We start from the raw sequence: 23,757 nt of genomic DNA on the forward strand, positions 1-23,757 counted from the left end.
CACCCCGCCATTCACCACCAAGTGAGTTACAAAACACAAACACGCCGCCATTCATTACCAAGTGAGTTACACACACAAACACCCCGCCATTCACCACCAAGTGAGTTACACACACAAACACCCCGCCATTCACCACCAAGTGAGTTACACACACACACACCCCGCCACTCACCACCAAGTGAGTTACACTCACAAACACCCCGCCATTCACCACCAAGTGAGTTACACACACACACACCCCGCCACTCACCACCAAGTGAGTTACACACACAAACACCCCGCCATTCACCACCAAGTGAGTTACACACACAAACACCCCGCCATTCACCACCAAGTGAGTTACACTCACAAACACCCCGCCATTCACCACCAAGTGAGTTACACACACAAACACCCCGCCATTCACCACCAAGTGAGTTACACACACAAACACCCCGCCATTCACCACCAAGTGAGTTACACACACAAACACCCCGCCATTCACCGCCAAGTGAGTTACACGCAAAAACACTCCGCCATTCACCACCAAGTGAGTTACACTCACAAACACCCCGCCATTCACCGCCAAGTGAGTAAAACAAACACTTCGCCATTCACCACCAGGTGAGTTACACTCACAAACACCCCGCCATTCACCACCAAGTGAGTTAGACTCACAAACACCCTGCCATTCACCGCCAAGTGAGTTACACACACAGACACCCCGCCATTCACCACCAAGTGAGTTACACACACAAACACCCCGCCATTCACCGCCAAGTGAGTTACACACACAGACACCCCGCCATTCACCACCAAGTGAGTTACACACACAAACACCCCGCCATTCACCGCCAAGTGAGTTACACACACAAACACCCCGCCATTCACCACCAAGTGAGTTACACACACAGACACCCCGCCATTCACCGCCAAGTGAGTTACACACACAAACACCCCGCCATTCACCGCCAAGTGAGTTACACACACAAACACCCCGCCATTCACCACCAAGTGAGTTACACACACAAACACCCCGCCATTCACCACCAAGTGAGTTACACACACAAACACCCCGCCATTCACCGCCAAGTGAGTTACACACACAAACACCCCGCCATTCACCACCAAGTGAGTTACACACACAGACACCCCGCCATTCACCACCAAGTGAGTTACACACACAAACACCCCGCCATTCACCACCAAGTGAGTTACACACACAAACACCCCGCCATTCACCGCCAAGTGAGTTACACACACAAACACCCCGCCATTCACCGCCAAGTGAGTTACACACACAAACACCCCGCCATTCACCGCCAAGTGAGTTACACACACAAACACCCCGCCATTCACCGCCAAGTGAGTTACACACACAAACACTCCGCCATTCACCGCCAAGTGAGTTACACACACAAACACCCCGCCATTCACCGCCAAGTGAGTTACACACACAAACACCCCGCCATTCACCGCCAAGTGAGTTACACACACAAACACCCCGCCATTCACCGCCAAGTGAGTTACACACACAAACACCCCGCCATTCACCGCCAAGTGAGTTACACACACAAACACCCCGCCATTCACCGCCAAGTGAGTTACACACACAAACACCCCACCATTCACCACCAAGTGAGTTACACACACACACACCCCGCCATTCACCGCCAAGTGAGTTACACACACAAACACCCCGCCATTCACCACCAGGTGAGTTACACACACAAACACCGCGCCATTCACCGCCAAGTGAGTTACACACACAAACACCCCGCCATTCACCACCAGGTGAGTTACACACCCAAACACCCCGCCATTCACCGCCAAGTGAGTTACACACACAAACACCCCGCCATTCACCGCCAAGTGAGTTACACTCACAAACACGCCGCCATTCACCACCAAGTGAGTTACACACACACACACCCCGCCATTCACCGCCAAGTGAGTTACACTCACAAACACTCCGCCATTCACCGCCAAGTGAGTTACACACACAAACACTCCGCCATTCACCGCCAAGTGAGTTACACACACAAACACGCCGCCATTCATTACTAAGTGAGTTACACACACAAACACCCCGCCATTCACCGCCAAGTGAGTTACACACACAAACACTCCGCCATTCACCGCCAAGTGAGTTACACACACAAACACGCCACCATTCATTACCAAGTGAGTTACACACACAAACACCCCGCCATTCACCGCCAAGTGAGTTACACACACAAAAACCCCGCCATTCACCACCAAGTGAGTTACACACACAAACACTCCGCCATTCACCACCAAGTGAGTTACACTCACAAACACCCCGCCATTCACCACCAAGTGAGTTACACACACAAACACCCCGGCATTCACCACCAATTGAGTTACACAACACAAACACCCCGCCATTCACCACCAAGTGAGGGTGATGTTACCACGGCGCCTGTGCCAGGCCAGGTGCACTTTGAGGCCACGTTAAGTGTCGACGGCTCGCTGACAGGTCTCGGGACAAACTCAGGTGCCATGGGTTGGCTGACTCTGAGATGACCGGTAGATGCACACCAACTGCATCCCCTATTGTTGCCAACTTGCTGCATTTTATGCGCCCGGCACTCCGTTCATTGTTGTGAGCGTCGCTCCTCTGCCCTCCGTTTATCGCGGGAGGGCGACTGCCTCCACCTGCCCAGCACACACAACCTTGATCACATGCAGCCCACTCACACCCCACCACCAGGCTCCTCACCACCCAGCAAAGGAGCGCGTGTGCGGAGCCAACTCATCGAGTTCAGTTTTTTATTGAGCTCCACGGAGTACAAATCTCATAGAAAAACCACGCGATAGTGGCGAAGGCGGCGGCAGCGTGCAGCACAGCAGCTGCTCACAGCCAGCCCCTCGCACCACTCACTCACAATCCACTCCCCACTCAAATAGCTAACCGCTTACAATCCACCCTCCCCCATCCATTAAATCGCTCAATCCGCGCCCCCCCCCCCCCCCCATTCTGCGTCCCTTATTCTCCTCCCTGCCTCCATCTTCTATCGCGACACATCTATTCCATCCTCCTCCCTGCCTTGCTCCCTTCAACTCCCCAAGCCCTCTATTCAACCCATCACATCCTATTGCTGCTCCAATTCCTACATCCTCAGCCCTAACCCTCTCACACCATCCCCCACCTTTATCCTAACCCTCTCCCAACTCACACCCCCCCCCACTCTATCCTAACCCTCTCCCAACTCACACCACCCCCCCCACTCTATCCTCACCCTCCCCCCTCTAACCCCCACCCATCCCCCCCCCCCCAGCTCGATCCGTCCTTCCGTCTTCCAGCACTTGATCCCCCGTGATCCCCATCACCGAGCCTCATGGAGACTGTCGCCTCCGCGTACAAAAACACTCGTACACACGTGTACACCCCACTCACACTCACACACGTGTACACCCCACTCACACACGTGTACACCCCACTCACACCAGCATACAGACAAGACAAAGTCCCCCCCTCGCACCCCTGTGTAGCCTTAACAGACTGTCGGGGCAAGTGCCGTTAGCGAGCAGCTCCTATGAAAGCCGGCACGACACACGAGGGGGTGGGTGGCTAGAACCACGCCCGGCCGCCTTTGTCTCCCCAGTGCTGATGCTTTTCAACACCGCAACAGATAACACATTAAGGCCGAGTCGACCTAGGGGAGGGCCCAGGACCGGTTGAAGATCATCATCGCCGCAGTTGGCCGTGAGCGGGAATCCAACAAGGGTCTCTGTCGGGTTTCGGAGCGCAGCGCGCTAACCACTGCGCCACCGCCACCCGCACGTAACACACACAGAGACAACCACGCACAAACACGGACCCGCTCGACGTTCAAACGTGCAGCTGTTAAATTTGGAAAGAATCTCGTGGCGCCCGTGTCAGGGGATCAATGTCAGTGGCCCTACCCAGCCACGCGCACACACAACGGGCCAGGCCGCCCCCCGCACGCAGTGCTCACAACCTGTGCAGCACCACAGCCACCCGCGTGCCAAAGCCGTCCCGAGGGGTACGGCGAATCGGAGCGACAGCCCCGGGCCCCGCGGTTGGGGGGCGGGAGGGGGCGAGGGGGTCCGTGCATGGACGTCAGTGTCAGACTTAATACTTCCGGTTTAATTTGAAGGCATTGGGGAGGGGGCACCCCCCCCCCCCCCCCTCTGTGGACACATCAGCATAGTACGCATCACGTACATCACGCTGACGTGACATCGGTCGATCCAGGTCCACCTGCAATCGCGTTCGTCACGTGCAATGCACGCAGCTCTTGGCGCACGTGACGTGTACGTCATGTGTGCACATCGCAACGCGTGACGTCGTGGTGTCCACGTGGAGATCTGAATCGCACGTAGCCAGCGTGCGGTGGGCCAAGATGAATCCGCACGTGGGGAAGGAAGGGGCGGCTGAGTAACACTGCTACGGAGACGCGTCAACCCGCACACTCACCGCACTCATTACTTGTGTGCTTGCACGCTATTGACCTTCCACAAGAGTGTGGCGCACATCAGTGAGGTCACACACCACAGAGCACGCGCACACACACCAGCAGCTGTACACATTAGCGCGCACACAGTCGTGAGCCTACAGACGAGATCGCGTGCACACAAGCTCACCGGCGAGGTGAGCTTACACACTAGCGAGTCCACACCCCTGTTTGAGTGTGCAAAGCTCTTAACCCTAAGCTTAACAGAGCTCAAATGTCATGGCTAAAGTTAGTTTACACACACACATGCGCACACACACATGCACGCATACACGCGCACATATGCACGCACGCATAGACGCATGCACGCACGCGCGTGTGCATACTTCAATGAGGAGGCAACGTGGTTTATGCACAGATCAGCGAGGCCCTCCGAGCCACATCCCTAACGTGCGACTCGAACCCTCACCTCCTCACAGGAGGCTAAACCAGGTGGGGGGAGGAGGGGGGGTCAGGGCTGCCCGCGAACGGGTTAAACCGGCTTAAGGGTGTCTGGTGGTGGGGGGAGATCAGGGCTGTGGCTCTCGGTCTGTTGAGTAAATTCACGAAAAAAAAAGATTCACGAAAGCAAAAATCTCAACGGAGCAAGGAGCTTTCCCTACACGGCGAGTCCAGAGACTCGGCAAAGGTTTTCCCGGACAAATAATTTAGCATTGTTCCTGATGAACAACCCCAAATTACCACGTGGTCAACCGGGGCACGGCTGGGGGGCCCCTGGCCCTAAACGCAGGCCCAGGGCAGCTCCAAGTGTAGCCTGGGGGGCAGGGCTGGCGGAGATTTATATCGGAGACGCTCGTCCCCAAACGATTCCGGCGTCTTGGCGAATTGGAGAGTCCAGGGCACAAGAGCCGACACGGCAGTTGTAGTAACTCCATCACCACCACCACTACCAACCACTCGCAATGCCGCCGCTATAACTACTACTCCCACTGCAATCGGCATCACCTCTAATCACCGCAGACACTGCACTTAAAACTCGAACAGAAGTGCACGTGTAATTGGTGATGGCTGTCGTGTTGGTGGTGGTTGCAGGAGTGGAGACGTTTCCGTACCTGGGCAGTGTGCTTATGACCAGGTAAGGTTTGGCAGTGGGGGTCTCACTCCTAATCAATCGTGCAGCATTATCGTTTCATAAACAGCGTAACGCTGTGTGGAGCTACCTGGCCTGTTGGTCCACACGAAGCTTCGGGTCTTCTCGGCAACAGTCATGCTCCCCCCTCTATGCTTGCAAAACGTGGACCCCTCTAATGGAACATGTGGGCAAGTTTGAAAACCTTCAGGCTGACCTGCCTAAGATCAACCCTGGGTTTAACCCGACTGGATTGTGTGAGGAGCTCACGAATCCTTGAAAGATGTGGACACATTCCCATCAGTGAGCTCGTCCAGCAGGCAAGGCTGCGTTGGCGTGGCCATGTAACCCGCATGCCCAGCCACCGCATGCACAAGCGGCTTCTGTTTGGCCGGATAGAGGGGGCTTAAAACGTGAATGGCACCGACTGGAGAAGAGATGGGCTGATGCGGCACAGGAGGACGTGGAGCTGAGTGGACTTGCCAATGAACGGTACCGGCGGTGTACAAATCGGCATCTGTAGAGGAGGCTCGTGAAGGACGCTGCTACTGGGCAGTTGGAGGCAGTCGCCCTCCAGCAACAACGGAGGGCGGAGGAGCGACGCTCACAACAATGAGTGGAGCGCCGGGCGGCTAAAACACAGCAAGTTGGCACAGTAGGGAGCACAGGTGGTGCATCAGCCAGTTTTCTCAGTCAACCTATGGCACCTGGGTCTGTCTCATGACCTCCTGCCAGCGCGCCTTCGACACCTCACGTGGCATCAAAGGGCACCTAGCCTGGCACAAGTGCCATGGTGACGTCACCACCACTTAGTGGCAAAAGGTTGCTGTTGGTAGTGATGGTAGAGGTAGTGGTCATGGCAGTGGTGATGGTGGAGGTGATGGTGAAGTAAGAGGTGGTGGTGGTGGTAGTGGTGTTGATGGAAGTCGCGCGTAACAAACAGCGGGGCGAGCGACTGGCTGTGGCGTTCACAGCTGCTGCATTCATGCAACCGACGGCGGCGGCGGTGGCGGCTAACACGGGAAGAGCTCATGCCAACTCAGCACATGTGTGTGTGTGCCCGTGTTGTTTTGATTGTTTGTTATTGCGCACGGGCGCGTTGTGTAACCCCCCACCCCCGCCGCTGCTCTGTTGCGTAACAATGCATGCGGTCTGCAACAGCTGCTGCTGATGAGATTTCTGCTGCTACGAACACTGCTGCTGATGGTATTGCTGCAGTGGATGAGAGCGATTCTCATCATATTGCTGTTTCTTCTACTGCTGCTCTTCTTGCTTTTGGCTACAGCTTCTACAGCAGCTCGCGCTGATGCTTCTGAACGCAGCAGGTGGTGACGACTGCTGTGTAGACCAGTATTCGGGACTCTCTCCTTAGCCCCTCGACGTGAATAAATACAGTCCTTAATTACAGCAACGAAACAACTTAAATATGGATACCACTCCCAGCGTGGGGGAAGATGCCCACAGCGCAGAGTTTCAAGAGGAGTCGAATGATCAGCGTTGAGAACGGCCTCGTGAAAGCGGATATCACAGAGCTACCTCTGAGATCCCTTCTTCAATAGACCTCTGGTCCACTCAGAACAGGCTACGCTGAAGCGGATATCACAGAGCTACCTCTGAGATCACTTCTTTTTCAAGCAACGACCTCCGGCCCACACACAGGAGAGAGGGGGGAGGGGGGGAACCTGGCGCCTCGCGAGCTGCGCTGGCATGGCAGTGGAAAAAGTAGGCACGGCAGGACCGACAGGCTGGGCGCACGCTCAGCAGGCGATCCGCTCCAGGAAATGCAATGGACCCCCTTCGCTGAGGGTTTGGTACCGCAGACGAGCGTGGGGCGATCGCGTAGGTCTGGGGGTGAAAGTCGACATGCCGGTCAGCGCTGAATTTGGCGACGGTGCGACGGTGAAGGCAGGGAGCGGTCGCAAGCGCACAGAAGCACCGCACCCAGATTCTGCCATAAGTGGTACTGTCTGTAGCGTGACCTGTTCCAACTGTTACGACGCACGGCAGTCACCCATTTAAGCGCATGCGGGTGCATGCGTGCAGGAGCGTGTGTGCGTGTGGTGTGAAAACCCCCCCCCACCACTGCCTCGTTTGCCCCACCAACCTCACGGTGTGTGTCCGTGTGTGTGCATACGTGTGCGTGCATGTGTGTGCGTACGTGTGCGTGTGTGTGCGTGTGTGTGCGTGTGTGTGCGTACGTGTGCATGCGTGTGAAGTGTGGAGGCGGCGCGGGGTAGCTCTACGGTCACGGTAGGCTCCGTACGGAGCGGCCGGCGGGACGCTCAGCGCCACGCCGCCCCTACCCCTACGACCTCAGCGTGGCGCACAGCGCCAGCGGCGACGGCCGGCCCAGTGGTGCCGGCGATTGCGGCGACGTCACCGGCATCGACCACGACGCCGGGGAGCCGGATTCGGTATCCGGAGTTCGCCGCTCTTCCTCTTCCTCCTCCTCCTCCTCTTCCTCCTTCTCCTCTTCTTCTTCTTCCTCCTCCTCCTCCTCCACGCCGATGTGTGGCGTGGTCACCGGCGCCAACAAGCCCACGCCTCCCACCGGTGCCAACCCCATGTGCGCCATCAGGTAGCTGCGCAGGATGAGGCAGTGTTGCTGGTGGTGGTGTGGGATCTTGTCCATGGGCTTGGGGTCCAGGTCGAGCACGGAGACGGAGAAGCGCAGGGGGAAGGCGCCCGCGCCGGCGCCCACGTATGTGGGGGGGAGCTCATCCGCTGCTTCGTCCGGGGGGCTGAGTTGTTGCGATTTGGGGGTGGGGGTGCGGAGGCAGAGCAGTGGAGGGGGTCTTAGTGGCATCAGCGGCAATGTTGTCATAGAATTCATCATCAGCAGCAGCTTTGTTATATAATTGATCATCATCAGCAGCGTTATAGAATTCATCATCAGCAGCGTTATAGAATTCATCATCAGCAGCAGCGTTGTTATAGAATTCATCATCAGCGGCAGCGTTGTTATAGAATTCATTATCATCAGCAGAAGCTTTGTCATATAATTAATCATCATCAGCAGCATTGTTATAGAATTCATCATCATCAGCAGCGTTGTTATAGAATTCATCATCATCATTAGCAGCATTTTTATAGAATTCATCATCAGCTTTGTTATAGAATTCATCATCATCATCTGTCACAGAATTCATCATCATCAGCAGCATTGTTATAGAATTCATCATCATCATCAGCAGCTTTGTTATATAATTCATCATCATCATCATCAGCCTTGTTATACAATTCATCATCAGCAGCGTTGTTATAGAATTCATCATCATTAGCAGCATCACCACCACACAGCATCACAGGATCATCACCAAAACCCACCACCACCAGCAGTATCATCATCACCAACAATATCATCAAATCTTCTTCTTGGTTTTTTCGGTAAAGTCACGTAGAAGGGAAGTAATAAAATAATAAAAATAAAACATAATATAATAATTCTCACGACGTTTCGGCTACAACGCAAGCATCCGTCTTCAGGTGAAGAATGAAACACTGCCAAGCTAGGAGCTTATATATAAGCTGAGTTGGAGGTGGAAGAAGAGCGCCTTAACAAAAGAATGTGCATATCAAGAACATTTTAGCATATTCATGGGAAATGCGTAGGAGGTGGGCGGGGGGGGGGGTTTCAAAGTCATATTATGCCCATGCATTATGCAGAATCAGCAGCACCAAAGGGAGGGGGCAGGGGGTAGCATTAGCAAAGGGAGGGAATGTTAATAGTATGTAGAAGCAATGAAACATGTGAATGGGAGAGCGGTGGCAGGAGACCCACAGCAGAGCAAATAATGCATTCCCTGTGGAGAACACAAGATACACAGTTAATGCCAGTGAGTGGATTGCGGTCTGAAAGTCACCGTAAACGTGAACAACAATCAGTTAAGATCTGAAATGGTTTATTACGTCCTTCCAATGATTGCTGAGCCAGAATCCATCTTCTCGGTTGAAATTATCTCTGTGTTTGTATATGTGGTTCGCCTCATGAACGAATCTCTCATGGTAGCCAGATGGCTTGCAGAGAACCTCTGTCTTGGAGAAGTCAATGTCATGTGAGCCCACTAAATTGTAACAGTGATTTGCTACGGCTGAGGTGTTTGTCCTACCGTGTTTCAGGTCTGCTTTATGTTCACGGATGCGGTCCGAGACATGTCGTTTGGTTTCTCCAATGTAACTGCTACCACAGAGGCAACTTAGTTTGTAGACGCCAGGGTACTGTATGTCTGGAACCACATCTTTTACAGACGGGACCAGATCACGGATTTTATGTACTGTGTTGAATCGGACCTGGATCTTGTGTTTAATCATAATTTTGGAGATCTGTTTTGTGACCCCAGCAATGTAGGGTAAGGTGATGGTTTTGAAAGGCTCCTCAACAGGATCCTTCTTGATGGTTGGGGTGATGGCTTTACGGATTGTGTAGTCGGAGTAACCATTAGCCTTAAGAGCTTGGTGTACGTGTTTGAGTTCACTGGCAATGTGTTCCTGGTCGGAGATGCATTGGGCTCTATGGAGTCTTGATGAGGGAGTTCTTCTGGGATGGATGGTGGTGGGAATCATTGGGGTTTATTAGTAATAAATCGGCATTTTGCGACTCCCACTGCCACTGTGTAGCATATTATTACATGCCAGGGACTCTATGAGATGAATAGTCTGCCATAATTGGCAATAAGTAATGGCAAAGCAGTTATAAGTGACTCACAGAATTGTGCGCAGTTGCGTATACAGTACACGACTTCCCTGAAGGCGAGCGCGATGCCGAAAACACGATTTGAATTCGACCCGCGATCAATGGCTGCGCCATCACCGCACACACGTCAAATAAAAAGCAAGGGACAAGTCCTTCCTTACTAACAACTCCTCTATCATTTTTCATTGCTGGAGGGGTTGCCCCTCCTACCTGAAAACCCTGGCTCCACCATTGATTATCACCACCACCACCATTATCACCATCATCATCACCACCACCACCAATATCGCCATGATTATCACCACCACCACCATCATCATCATCACCACCATTCAACACCACCCCCACCCCCGTACTTGCCCGTGTGCCGGCCTGCTGGGCGCCACCGCGATCATCACCGACACGTCCTTTGCCGTCATGGAGACCAGATACTGGCGGATCTGCACGTGGCAAGCGCCACCACACGTGGCACACACGTGGCACGCACGTGGCACCCACACGCACGCACAGCCAGCCACGTGCCAGATTGCGATACCCGCGAGACGGAGCCATCGTGAGCAGCATGCAAAGACAAAGATCCCTCGCATAGCCTGAACAGACCGTCGGGGCAAGTGCTGTTAGCGAGCGGTACTGATGAAGGCCGGCACAGCACACGAGGGGGTGGTTTTCCAGCACTACGCCTCACCGCCTTCGTCTTCCCAGTGGCGATGTTTATACACCGCATCAGGTACTCATTTGAGGCTGAGTAGCCCTTGGGGAGGCCCAGAATGGTTCAGATGATCGTCACTGGTGTCAGCCATGAGCGAGAATCTAACTCGGTCGCCGGGTTCGAAGTGCAGCGCACTAACCACGACACTACCTCTCCCCTACACTTACACACACATTCACACGCAATCAACAAAAGAAAGATCCCCTGGATAGCCAAAACAGACTGTTGGTGCCAGTGCTGTTAGCGAGCAGGACCTATGAAGACCGGCACGGCACACGATGGGGTGCGTGGCAAGCACTATGCCAATACAGACACACGCACAAACGATACACCCTGCTGCCTTTGTTTCCCCAGCACAAATGTTTTTCCACACCCCTCCACAACCTCAGGCACCGCATCAGCCCATCTCTTCTCCGGTGCATGCCGCGCCCATTTGGCTGCTTGGGCCTGCGGTGGCTGGGAATGTGGTGGATGGGCACGCGGGATGTGTGACCCAGCCAACGCACACACGCCCACACGTACACACATGGGTAGCGGTGGTGTTACGGTAGCGACGGTGTTAGGGGTGGCGACGGTGTTAGGGGTGGTGAGGGTGTTAGGGGTAGTGACGGTGTTAGGGGTGGTGATGGTGTTAGGGGTGGTGATGGTGTTAGGGGTGGTAACGGTGTTAGGGGTGGTGACGGTGTTAGGGGTAGTGATTGTGTTAGGGGTGGTGACGGTGTTAGGGGTGGTGATGGTGTTAGGGGTGGTGATGGTGTTAGGGGTGTTGACAGTGTTAGGGGTGGTGACGGTGTTAGGGGTGGTGACGGTGTTAGGGGTGGTGATGGTGTTAGGGGTGGTGACGGTGTTAGGGGTGGTGACGGTATTAGGGGTGGTGACGGTGTTAGGGGTGGTGATGGTGTTTGGGGTGGTGACGGTGTTAGGGGTGGTGACGGTGTTAGGGGTAGTGATGGTGTTACGGGTGGTGACGGTGTTAGGGGTGGTGATGGTGTTAGGGGTGGCGACGGTGTTACGGGTGGTGACGGTGTTAGGGGTGGTGATGGTGTTAGGGGTGGTGATGGTGTTAGGGGTGGTGACGGTGTTAGGGGTGGTGATTGTGTTAGGGGTTGTGATGGTGTTAGGGGTGGTGATGGTGTTAGGGGTGGTGATGGTGTTAGGGGTGGTGATGGTGTTAGGGGTGGTGACGGTGTTAGGGGTGGTGACGGTGTTAGGGGTGGTGACGGTGTTAGAGGTGGTGATGGTGTTAGGGGTGGTGACGGTGTTAGGGGTGGCGACGGTGTTAGGGGTGGCGACGGTGTTAGGGGTGGCGACGGTGTTAGGGGTGGTGACGGTGTTAGGGGTGGTGACGGTGTTAGAGGTGGTGATGGTGTTAGGGGTGGTGACGGTGTTAGGGGTGGCGACGGTGTTAGGGGTGGCGACGGTGTTAGGGGTGGCGACGGTGTTAGGGGTGGTGACGGTGTTAGGGGTGGTGACGGTGTTAGGGGTGGTGATGGTGTTAGGGGTGGTGACGGTGTTAGGGGTGGTGACGGTGTTAGGGGTGGTGACGGTATTAGGGGGGTGACGGTGTTAGGGGTGGTGATGGTGTTTGGGGTGGTGACGGTATTAGGGGTGGTGATGGTGTTAGGGGTAGTGATGGTGTTACGGGTGGTGACGGTGTTAGGGGTGGTGATGGTGTTAGGGGTGGCGACGGTGTTAGGGGTGGTGATGGTGTTAGGGGTGGTGACGGTGTTAGGGGTGGTGATGGTGTTAGGGGTGGTGACGGTGTTAGGGGTGGTGATGGTGTTAGGGGTGGTGACGGTGTTAGGGGTGGTGATGGTGTTAGGGGTGGTGACGGTGTTTGGGGTGGTGACGGTGTTAGGGGTGGTGATGGTGTTACGGGTGGTGACGGTGTTAGGGGTGGTGATGGTGTTAGGGGTGGTGACGGTGTTAGGGGTGGTGACGGTGTTAGGGGTGGCGACGGTGTTAGGGGTGGCGACGGTGTTAGGGGTGGTGACGGTGTTAGGGGTGGTGACGGTGTTAGGGGTGGTGATGGTGTTAGGGGTGGTGATGGTGTTAGGGGTGGTGATGGTGTTAGGGGTGGTGACGGTGGTAGGGGTGGCGACGGTGTTAGGGGTGGTGATGGTGTTAGGGGTAGTGATGGTGGTGATGGTGTTAGGGGTGGTGACAGTGTTAGGGGTGGTGACGGTGTTAGGGGTGGTGATGGTGTTAGGGGTAGTGATGGTGTTAGGGGTGGTGATGGTGTTAGGGGTGGTGATGGTGTTAGGGGTGGTGATGGTGTTACGGGTGGTGACGGTGTTAGGGGTGGTGATGGTGTTAGGGGTGGTGATGGTGTTAGGGGTGGTGACGGTGTTAGGGGTGGTGATGGTGTTAGGGGTGGTGACGGTGTTAGGGGTGGTGACGGTGTTAGGGGTGGTGATGGTGTTAGGGGTGGTGACGGTGTTAGGGGTGGTGATGGTGTTAGGGGTGGTGACGGTGTTAGGGTTGGTGACGGTGTTAGGGGTGGTGATGGTGTTTGGGGTGGTGACGGTGTTAGGGGTGGTGATGGTGTTAGGGGTGGTGACGGTGTTAGGGGTGGTGACGGTGTTAGGGGTGGTGATGGTGTTAGGGGTGGTGATGGTGTTAGGGGTGGTGACGGTGTTAGGGGTGGTGACGGTATTAGGGGGGGTGACGGTGTTAGGGGTGGTGATGGTGTTTGGGGTGGTGACGGTGTTAGGGGTGGTGATGGTGTTAGGGGTAGTGATGGTGTTACGGGTGGTGACGGTGTTAGGGGTGGTGATGGTGTTAGGGGTGCGACGGTGTTAGGGGTTGGTGATGGTGTTAGGGGTGGTGATGGTGTTAGGGGTGGTGACAGTGTTAGGGGTGGTGACGGTGTTAGGGGTGGTGATGGTGTTAGGGGTGGTGACGGTGTTAGGGGTGGTGACGGTGTTAGGGGTGGTGACGGTGTTTGGGGTGGTGACGGTGTTAGGGGTGGTGATGGTGTTACGGGTGGTGACGGTGTTAGGGGTGGTGATGGTGTTAGGGGTTGTGATGGTGTTAGGGGTGGTGATGGTGTTAGGGGTGGTGATGGTGTTAGGGGTGGTGATGGTGTTAGGGGTGGTGATGGTGTTAGGGGTAGTGATGGTGTTAGGGGTAGTGATGGTGTTAGGGGTGGTGATGGTGTTAGGGGTGGTGATGGTGTTAGGGGTAGTGATGGTGGTGATGGTGTTAGGGGTGGTGACGGTGTTAGGGGTGGTGACGTTGTTAGGGGTGGTGACGGTGTTTGGGGTGGTGACGGTGTTAGGGGTGGTGACGGTGTTAGGGGTGGTGACGGTGTTAGGGGTGGTGACGGTGTTAGGGGTGGTGATGGTGTTAGGGGTGGCGACGGTGTTAGGGGTGGTGATGGTGTTAGGGGTGGTGATGGTGTTAGGGGTGGCGACGGTGTTAGGGGTGGTGATGGTGTTAGGGGTGGTGATGGTGTTAGGGGTGGTGACGGTGTTAGGGGTGGTGACGGTGTTAGGGGTGGTGATGGTGTAAGGGGCGGTGACGGTATTAGGGGTGGTGATGGTGTTAGGGGTGGTGACGGTGTTAGGGGTGGTGATGGTGTTAGGGTTGGTGATGTTAGGGGTGGTGATGGTGTTAGGGGTGGTGACGGTGTTCGGGGTGGTGATGGTGTTAGGGGTGGTGATGATGTTAGGGGTGGTGACGGTGTTAGGGGTGGTGATGGTGTTAGGGGTGGTGATGGTGTTAGGGGTGGTGACGGTGTTAGGGGTGGTGATGGTGTTACGGGTGGTGACGGTGTTAGGGGTGGTGACGGTGTTAGGGGTGGTGATGGTGTTAGGGGTGGTGATGGTGTTACGGGTGGTGACGGTGTTAGGGGTGGTGACGGTGTTTGGCGTGGTGACGGTGTTTGGGGTGGTGACGGTGTTAGGGGTGGTGACGGTGTTAGGGGTGGTGACGGTGTTAGGGGTGGTGACGGTGTTAGGGGTGGTGACGGTGTTTGGCGTGGTAACGGTATTTGGGGTGGTGATGGTGTTAGGGGTGGTGACGGTATTTGGGGTGGTGATGGTGTTAGGGGTGGTGACGGTGTTAGGGGTGGTGACGGTGTTAGGGGTGGTGACGGTGTTAGGGGTGGTGATGGTGTTAGGGGTGGTGACGGTGTTAGGGGTGGTGATGGTGTTAGGGGTGGTGATGGTGTTAGGGGTGGTGATGGTGTTAGGGGTGGTAACGGTGTTAGGGGTGGTGACGGTGTTAGGGGTGGTGATGGTGTTAGGGGTGGTGACGGTATTAGGGGTGGTGACGGTGTTAGGGGTGGTGATGGTGTTTGGGGTGGTGACGGTGTTAGGGGTGGTGACGGTGTTAGGGGTGGTGATGGTGTTAGGGGTGGTGATGGTGTTAGGGGTGGTGATGGTGTTAGGGGTGGCGACGGTGTTAGGGGTGGTGATGGTGTTAGGGGTAGTGATGGTCTTAGGGGTGTTGATGGTGTTAGGGGTAGTGATGGTCTTAGGGGTGGTGACGGTGTTAGGGGTGGTGACGATGTTAGGGGTGGTGACGGTGTTAGGGGTGGTGATGATGTTTGGGGGTGGTGACGGTGTTAGGGGTGGTGACGGTGTTAGGGGTGGTGATGGTGTTAGGGGTAGTGATGGTCTTAGGGGTGGTGACGGTGTTAGGGGTAGTGATGGTGGTGACGGTGTTAGGGGTGGTGACGGTGTTAGGGGTGGTGATGGTGTTAGGGGTAGTGATGGTGTTAGGGGTGGTGACGGTGTTAGGGGTGGTGATGGTGTTAGGGGTGGTGATGGTGTTAGGGGTGGCGACGGTGTTAGGGGTGGTGATGGTGTTAGGGGTGGTGATGGTGTTACGGGTGGTGACGGTGTTAGGGGTGGTGATGGTGTTAGGGGTGGTGACGGTGTTAGGGGTGGTGACGGTGTTAGGGGTGGTGACGGTGTTAGGGGTGGTGACGGTGTTACGGGTGGCGACGGTGTTAGGGGTGGTGATGGTGTTTGGGGTGGTGACGGTGTTAGGGGTGGTGACGGTGTTAGGGGTGGTGATGGTGTTAGTGGTGGTGACGGTGTTAGGGGTGGTGATGGTGTTACGGGTGGTGACGGTGTTACGGGTGGTGACGGTGTTAGGGGTGGTGATGGTGTTAGGGGTGGTGATGGTGTTAGGGGTGGTGATGGTGTTAGGGGTGGTGATGGTGTTAGGGGTGGTGATGGTGTTAGGGGTGGTGATGGTGTTAGGGGTGGTGATGGTGTTAGGGGTGGTGATGGTGTTAGGGGTGGTGATGGTGTTAGGGGTAGTGATGGTCTTAGGGGTGTTGATAGTGTTAGGGGTGGTGATGGTGTTAGGGGTGGCGACGGTGTTAGGGGTGGTGATGGTGTTAGGGGTGGTGACGGTGTTAGGGGTGGTGATGGTGTTAGGGTTGGTGATGTTAGGGGTGGTGATGGTGTTAGGGGTGGTGACGGTGTTAGGGGTGGTGACGGTGTTAGGGGTGGTGACGGTGTTAGGGCTGGTGACGGTATTAGGGGTGGTGACGGTGTTAGGGGTGGTGACGGTGTTAGGGGTGGTGATGGTGTTAGGGGTGGTGATGGTGTTAGGGGTGGTGACGGTGTTAGGGGTGGTGACGGTATTAGGGGTGGTGACGGTGTTAGGGGTGGTGATGGTGTTAGGGGTGGTGATGGTGTTAGGGGTGGTGATGGTGTTAGGGGTGGCGACGGTGTAAGGGGTGGTGATGGTGTTACGGGTGGTGACGGTGTTAGGGGTGGTGATGGTGTTAGGGGTGGTGATGGTGTTAGGGGTGGTGATGGTGTTAGGAGTGGTGATGGTGTTAGGGGTGGTGATGGTGTTAGGGGTGGTGATGGTGTTAGGGGTGGTGATGGTGTTAGGGGTGGTGATGGTGTTAGGGGTGGTGATGGTGTTAGGGGTGGTGATGGTGTTAGGGGTGGTGATGGTGTTAGGGGTGGTGATGGTGTTAGGGGTAGTGATGGTCTTAGGGGTGTTGATAGTGTTAGGGGTGGTGATGGTGTTTGGGGTGGTGACGGTGTTAGGGGTGGCGATGGTGTTAGGGGTGGCGACGGTGTTAGGGGTGGTGATGTTAGGGGTAGTGATGGTCTTAGGGGTGTTGATGGTGTTAGGGGTAGTGATGGTCTTAGGGGTGGTGACGGTGTTAGGGGTGATGATGGTGTTAGGGGTAGTGACGGTATTAGGGGTGGTGACGGTGTTAGGGGTGGTGATGGTGTTAGGGGTGGTGACGGTGTTAGGGGTGGTGACGGTGTTAGGGGTAGTGATGGTGGTGATGGTGTTAGGGGTGGTGATGGTGTTAGGGGTAGTGATGGTGGTGATGGTGTTAGGGGTGGTGACGGTGTTAGGGGTGGTGATGGTGTTAGGGGTGGTGATGGTGTTAGGGGTGGTGATGGTGTTAGGGGTGGTGATGGTGTTAGGGGTGGTGACGGTGTTAGGGGTGGTGATGGTGTTAGGGGTGGCGACGGTGTTAGGGGTGGTGATGGTGTTAGGGGTGGTGATGGTGTTACGGGTGGTGACGGTGTTAGGGGTGGTGATGGTGTTAGGGGTGGTGATGGTGTTAGGGGTGGTGACGGTGTTAGGGGTGGTGATGGTGTTAGGGGTGGCGACGGTGTTAGGGGTGGTGATGGTGTTAGGGGTGGTGACGGTGTTAGGGGTGGTGATGGTGTTAGGGTTGGTGATGTTAGGGGTGGTGATGGTGTTAGGGGTGGTGATGGTGTTAGGGGTGGTGATGGTGTTAGGGGTGGTGATGGTGTTAGGGGTGGCGACGGTGTTAGGGGTAGTGATGGTGTTACGGGTGGTGACGGTGTTACGGGTGGTGACGGTGTTAGGGGTGGTGATGGTGTTAGGGGTGGTGATGGTGTTAGGGGTGGTGATGGTGTTAGGGGTGGTGATGGTGTTAGGGGTGGTGATGGTGTTAGGGGTGGTGATGGTGTTAGGGGTGGTGATGGTGTTAGGGGTAGTGATGGTGTTAGGGGTGGTGATGGTGTTAGGGGTAGTGATGGTCTTAGGGGTGTTGATAGTGTTAGGGTGGTGATGGTGTTTGGGGTGGTGACGGTGTTAGGGGTGGTGACGGTGTTAGGGGTGGTGATGGTGTTAGGGGTGGTGACGGTGTTAGGGGTGGTGATGGTGTTAGGGGTGGCGACGGTGTTAGGGGTGGTGATGGTGTTAGGGGTAGTGATGGTCTTAGGGGTGTTGATGGTGTTAGGGGTGGTGACGGTGTTAGGGGTGGTGACGGTGTTAGGGGTGGTGACGGTGTTAGGGGTGGTGACGGTGTTAGGGGTGGTGATGGTGTTAGGGGTGGTGATGGTGTTAGGGGTGGTGATGGTGTTAGGGGTGGCGACGGTGTTAGGGGTGGTGATGGTGTTAGGGGTGGTGATGGTGTTATGGGTGGTGACGGTGTTAGGGGTGGTGATGGTGTTAGGGGTGGTGATGGTGTTAGGGGTGGTGACGGTGTTAGGGGTGGTGATGGTGTTAGGGGTGGCGACGGTGTTAGGGGTGGTGATGGTGTTAGGGGTGGTGACGGTGTTAGGGGTGGTGATGGTGTTAGGGTTGGTGATGTTAGGGGTGGTGATGGTGTTAGGGGTGGTGATGGTGTTAGGGGTGGTGACGGTGTTAGGGGTGGTGACGGTGTTAGGGGTGGTGATGGTGTTTGGGGTAGTGACGGTGTTAGGGGTGGTGATGGTGTTAGGGGTGGTGACGGTGTTAGGGGGTGGTGATGGTGTTAGGGTTGGTGATGTTGAGGGGTGGTGATGGTGTTAGGGGTGGTGATGGTGTTAGGGGTGGTGACGGTATTAGGGGTGGTGACGGTGTTAGGGGTGGTGATGGTGTTTGGGGTGGTGATGGTGTTAGGGGTAGTGATGGTCTTAGGGGTGTTGATAGTGTTAGGGGTGGTGATGGTGTTTGGGGTGGTGACGGTGTTAGGGGTGGTGACGGTGTTAGGGGTGGTGATGGTGTTTGGGGTGGTGACGGTGTTAGGGGTGGTGACGGTGTTAGGGGTGGTGATGGTGTTAGTGGTGGTGACGGTGTTAGGGGTGGTGATGGTGTTACGGGTGGTGACGGTGTTATGGGTGGTGACGGTGTTAGGGGTGGTGATGGTGTTAGGGGTGGTGATGGTGTTAGGGGTGGTGATGGTGTTAGGGGTGGTGATGGTGTTAGGGGTGGTGATGGTGTTAGGGGTGGTGATGGTGTTAGGGGGTGGTGATGGTGTTAGGGGTGGTGATGGTGTTAGGGGTGGTGATGGTGTTAGGGGTAGTGATGGTCTTAGGGGTGTTGATAGTGTTAGGGGTGGTGATGGTGTTTGGGGTGGTGACGGTGTTAGGGGTGGTGACGGTGTTAGGGGTGGTGATGGTGTTAGGGGTGGTGACGGTGTTAGGGGTGGCGATGGTGTTAGGGGTGGCGACGGTGTTAGGGGTGGTGATGGTGTTAGGGGTAGTGATGGTCTTAGGGGTGTTGATGGTGTTAGGGGTGGTGACGGTGTTAGGGGTGGTGACGGTGTTAGGGGTGGTGACGGTGTTAGGGGTGGTGACGTGTAGGGGTGGTGATGGTGTAGGGGTGGTGATGGTGTTAGGGGTGGTGACGGTGTTAGGGGTGGTGACGGTATTAGGGGTGGTGACGGTGTTAGGGGTGGTGATGGTGTTAGGGGTGGTGATGGTGTTAGGGGTGGTGATGGTGTTAGGGGTGGCGACGGTGTTAGGGGTGGTGATGGTGTTACGGGTGGTGACGGTGTTAGGGGTTGGTGATGGTGTTAGGGGTGGTGATGGTGTTAGGGGTGGTGATGGTGTTAGGAGTGGTGATGGTGTTAGGGGTGGTGATGGTGTTAGGGGTGGTGATTGGTGTTAGGGGTGGTGATGGTGTTAGGGGTGGTGATGGTGTTAGGGGTGGTGATGGTGTTAGGGGTGGTGATGGTGTTAGGGGTGGTGATGGTGTTAGGGGTGGTGATGGTGTTAGGGGTGGTGATGGTGTTAGGGGTAGTGATGGTCTTAGGGGTGTTGATAGTGTTAGGGGTGGTGATGGTGTTTGGGGTGGTGACGGTGTTAGGGGTGGTGACGGTGTTAGGGGTGGTGATGGTGTTAGGGGTGGTGACGGTGTTAGGGGGTGGCGATGGTGTTAGGGGGTGGCGACGGTGTTAGGGGTGGTGATGGTGTTAGGGGTAGTGATGGTCTTAGGGGTGTTGATGGTGTTAGGGGTAGTGATGGTCTTAGGGGTGGTGACTGTGTTAAGGGTGGTGACGGTGTTAGGGGTGGTGACGGTGTTAGGGGTGGTGATGGTGTTAGGGGTGGTGAAGGTGTTAGGGGTGGTGACGGTATTAGGGGTGGTGATGGTGTTAGGGGTGGTGATGGTGTTAGGGGTGGTGATGGTGTTAGGGGTGGCGACGGTGTTAGGGGTGGTGATGGTGTTACGGGTGGTGACGGTGTTAGGGGTGGTGATGGTGTTAGGGGTGGTGATGGTGTTAGGGGTGGTGATGGTGTTAGGGGTGGTGATGGTGTTAGGGGTGGTGATGGTGTTAGGGGTGGTGATGGTGTTAGGGGTGGTGATGGTGTTAGGGGTAGTGATGGTGTTAGGGGTGGTGATGGTGTTAGGGGTAGTGATGGTCTTAGGGGTGTTGATAGTGTTAGGGGTGGTGATGGTGTTTGGGGTGGTGACGGTGTTAGGGGTGGTGACGGTGTTAGGGGTGGTGATGGTGTTAGGGGTGGTGACGGTGTTAGGGGTGGTGATGGTGTTAGGGGTGGCGACGGTGTTAGGGGTGGTGATGGTGTTAGGGGTAGTGATGGTCTTAGGGGTGTTGATGGTGTTAGGGGTAGTGATGGTCTTAGGGGTGGTGACGGTGTTAGGGGTGGTGACGGTGTTAGGGGTGGTGACGGTGTTAGGGGTGGTGATGGTGTTTGGGGTGGTGACGGTGTTAGGGGTGGTGACGGTGTTAGGGGTGGTGATGGTGTTAGGGGTAGTGATGGTCTTAGGGGTGGTGACGGTGTTAGGGGTAGTGATGGTGGTGATGGTGTTAGGGGTGGTGACGGTGTTAGGGGTGGTGATGGTGTTAGGGGTAGTGATGGTGGTGATGGTGTTAGGGGTGGTGACGGTGTTAGGGGTGGTGATGGTGTTAGGGGTGGTGATGGTGTTAGGGGTGGTGATGGTGTTAGGGGTGTGGTGATGGTGTTAGGGGTGGTGAACGGTGTTAGGGGTGGTGATGGTGTTACGGGTGGTGACGGTGTTAGGGGTGGTGATGGTGTTAGGGCGGTGATGGTGTTAGGGTGGTGACGGTGTTAGGGGTGGTGATGGTGTTAGGGGTGGCGACGGTGTTAGGGGTGGTGATGGTGTTAGGGGTGGTGACGGTTGTTAGGGGTGGTGATGGTGTTAGGGTTGGTGATGTTAGGGGTGGTGATGGTGTTAGGGGTGGTGATGGTGTTAGGGGGTGTGACGGTATTAGGGGTGGTGACGGTGTTAGGGGTGGTGATGGTGTTTGGGGTAGTGACGGTGTTAGGGGTGGTGATGGTGTTAGGGGTGGTGACGGTGTTAGGGGTGGTGATGGTGTTAGGGTTGGTGATGTTAGGGTGGTGATGGTGTAGGGGTGATGGTGTTAGGGTGGTGAGGTTTAGGGGTGGTGACGGGTTTGAGGGGTGGTGATGGGTGTTGGGTGGTGATGGTGTTAGGGGTAGTGATGGTCTTAGGGGTGTTGATAGTGTTAGGGGTGGTGATGGTGTTTGGGGTGGTGACGGTGTTAGGGTGGTGACGTGTTAGGGGTGGTGATGGTGTTAGTGGTGGTGACGGTGTTAGGGGTGGTGATGGGTTGGGGGTGGCGACGGTGTTAGGGTGGTGATGGTGTTAGGGGTAGTGATGGTCTTAGGGTGTTGATGGTGTTAGGGTTAGTGATGGTCTTAGGGGTGGTGACGGTGTTAGGGGTGGTGACGGTGTTAGGGGTGGTGATGGTGTTTGGGGTGGTGACGGTAGTTAGGGGTGGTGACGGTGTTAGGGTGGTGATAGTGTTAGGGGTAGTGATGGTCTTAGGGTGTGACGGTGTTAGGGGTAGTGATGGTGGTGATGGTGTTAGGGGTGGTGACGGTGTTTAGGGGTGGTGGTGTAGTAGGGGTAGTGATGGTGGTGATGTGTTAGGGGTGGTGACGGTGTTAGGGGTGGTGATGGTGTTAGGGGTGATGATGGTGTTAGGGTGGTGATGGTGTTAGGGGTGGGTGATGGTGTTAGGGGTGGGTGATGGTTGTTAGGGGTGGTGACGGTGTTTAGGGGTGGTGATGGTGTTAGGGGTGGCGACGGTGTTAGGGGTGGTGATGGTGTTAGGGGTGGTGATGGTGTTTACGGGTGGTGACGGTGTTAGGGGTGGTGATGGTGTTAGGGGTGGTGATGGTGTTAGGGGTGGTGATGGTGTTAGGGGTGGTGACGGTGTTAGTGGTGGTGATGGTGTTAGGGGTGGCGACGTGTTTAGGGGTGGTGATGGTGTTAGGGGTGGTGACGGTGTTAGGGGTGGTGATGGTGTTAGGGTTGGTGATGTTAGGGGTGGTGATGGTGTTAGGAGTGGTGATGGTGTTAGGGGTGGTGACGGTAGTAGGGGTGGGTGACAGTGTTAGGGGGTGGTGATGGTGGTTTGGGTAGTGACGGTGTTAGGGGTGGTGATGGTGTTAGGGGTGGCGACGGTGTTAGGGGTGGTGATGGTGTTAGGGGTGGTGACGGTGTTAGGGGTGGTGACGGTGTTAGGGGTGGTGACGGTGTTAGGGGTGGTGACGGTGTTTGGGGTGGTGAAGGTGTTAGGGGTGGTGACGGTGTTAGGGGTGGTGACGGTGTTAGGGGTGGTGACGGTGTTAGGGGTTGTGACGGTGTTTAGGGGGTGGTGACGGTGTTAGGGGTGGTGACGGCGTTAGGGGTGGTGATGGCGTTAGGGGTGGTGATGGTGTTAGGGGTGGTGACGGTGTTAGGGGTGGTGACGGTATTAGGGGTGGTGATGATGTTTGGGGTGGTGACGGTGTTAGGGGTGGTGACGGTGTTAGGGGTGGCGACGGTGTTAGGGGTGGTGATGGTGTTAGGGGTGGTGACGGTGTTAGGGGTAGTAACGGTGTTAGGGGTGGTGACGGTGTTAGGGGTGGTGACGGTGTTAGGGGTGGTGACGGTGTTAGGGGTGGTGACGGTGTTAGGGGTGGTGACGGTGTTAGGGGTGGTGACGGTGTTAGGGGTAGTGACGGTGTTAGGGGTGGTGACGCTGTTAGGGGGTGGTGACGGTGTTAGGGGTGGTGACGGTGTTAGGGGTGGTGACGGTGTTAGGGGTGGTGACGGTGTTAGGGGTGGTGACGGTGTTACGGGTGGCGACGGTGTTAGGGGTGGTGATGGTGTTTGGGGTGGTGACGGTGTTAGTGGGTGGTGACGGTGTTAGGGGTGGTGACGGTGTTTGGGGTGGTGACGGGTGTTAGGGCGGTGATGGTGTTAGGGTGGTGATGTGTGTTAGGGGTGGTGACGGTGTTCAGGGGTTAGTGACGGTGTTAGGGGTGGGTGACGGTGTTAGGGGTGGTGACGGTGTTTTGGGGTGGTGATGGTGTTAGGGTGGTGACGGTTGTTAGGGGTGGTGATGGTGGTATGGGTGGCGACGGTGTTAGGGGTGGTGATGGTGTTAGGGCTGGTGACCGGTGTTTAGGGGTGGTGACGGTGTTAGGGGTGGTGACGGTGTTTGGGGTGGTGATGGTGTTAGGGGTGGTGACGGTGTTAGGGGTGGTGATGGTGTTAGGGGTGGCGACGGTGTTAGGGGTGGTGATGGTGTTAGGGCTGGTGACGGTGTTAGGGGTGGTGACGGTGTTAGGGGTGGTGACGGTGT

The 23,757-nt window shown here is 55.8% G+C and overlaps 1 protein-coding gene across 1 annotated transcript; it reads right to left on the reverse strand.

Annotated features, from left to right (window-relative positions):
* Window positions 1-3,280: 3,280 nt before the first annotated feature.
* Window positions 3,281-11,612, reverse strand: LOC133356658 (tau-tubulin kinase 1-like). Its single transcript, XM_061574288.1, has 2 exons — window positions 10,604-11,612; window positions 3,281-8,291 (listed from the first exon to the last, which is right to left on the reverse strand). The coding sequence occupies exons 1-2, from the start codon at window positions 10,828-10,830 to the stop codon at window positions 7,856-7,858; spliced, it is 663 nt and encodes a 220-aa protein (XP_061430272.1). The 5' UTR covers window positions 10,831-11,612; the 3' UTR covers window positions 3,281-7,855.
* Between the last annotated feature and the right edge of the window lie 12,145 nt (window positions 11,613-23,757).

The sequence above is a fragment of the Lethenteron reissneri genome, chromosome 55 (assembly GCF_015708825.2).
Source record: "Lethenteron reissneri isolate LAM-NWPU_2019-01 chromosome 55, ASM1570882v1, whole genome shotgun sequence".
In the NCBI taxonomy this organism is placed as follows: domain Eukaryota; kingdom Metazoa; phylum Chordata; class Hyperoartia; order Petromyzontiformes; family Petromyzontidae; genus Lethenteron; species Lethenteron reissneri.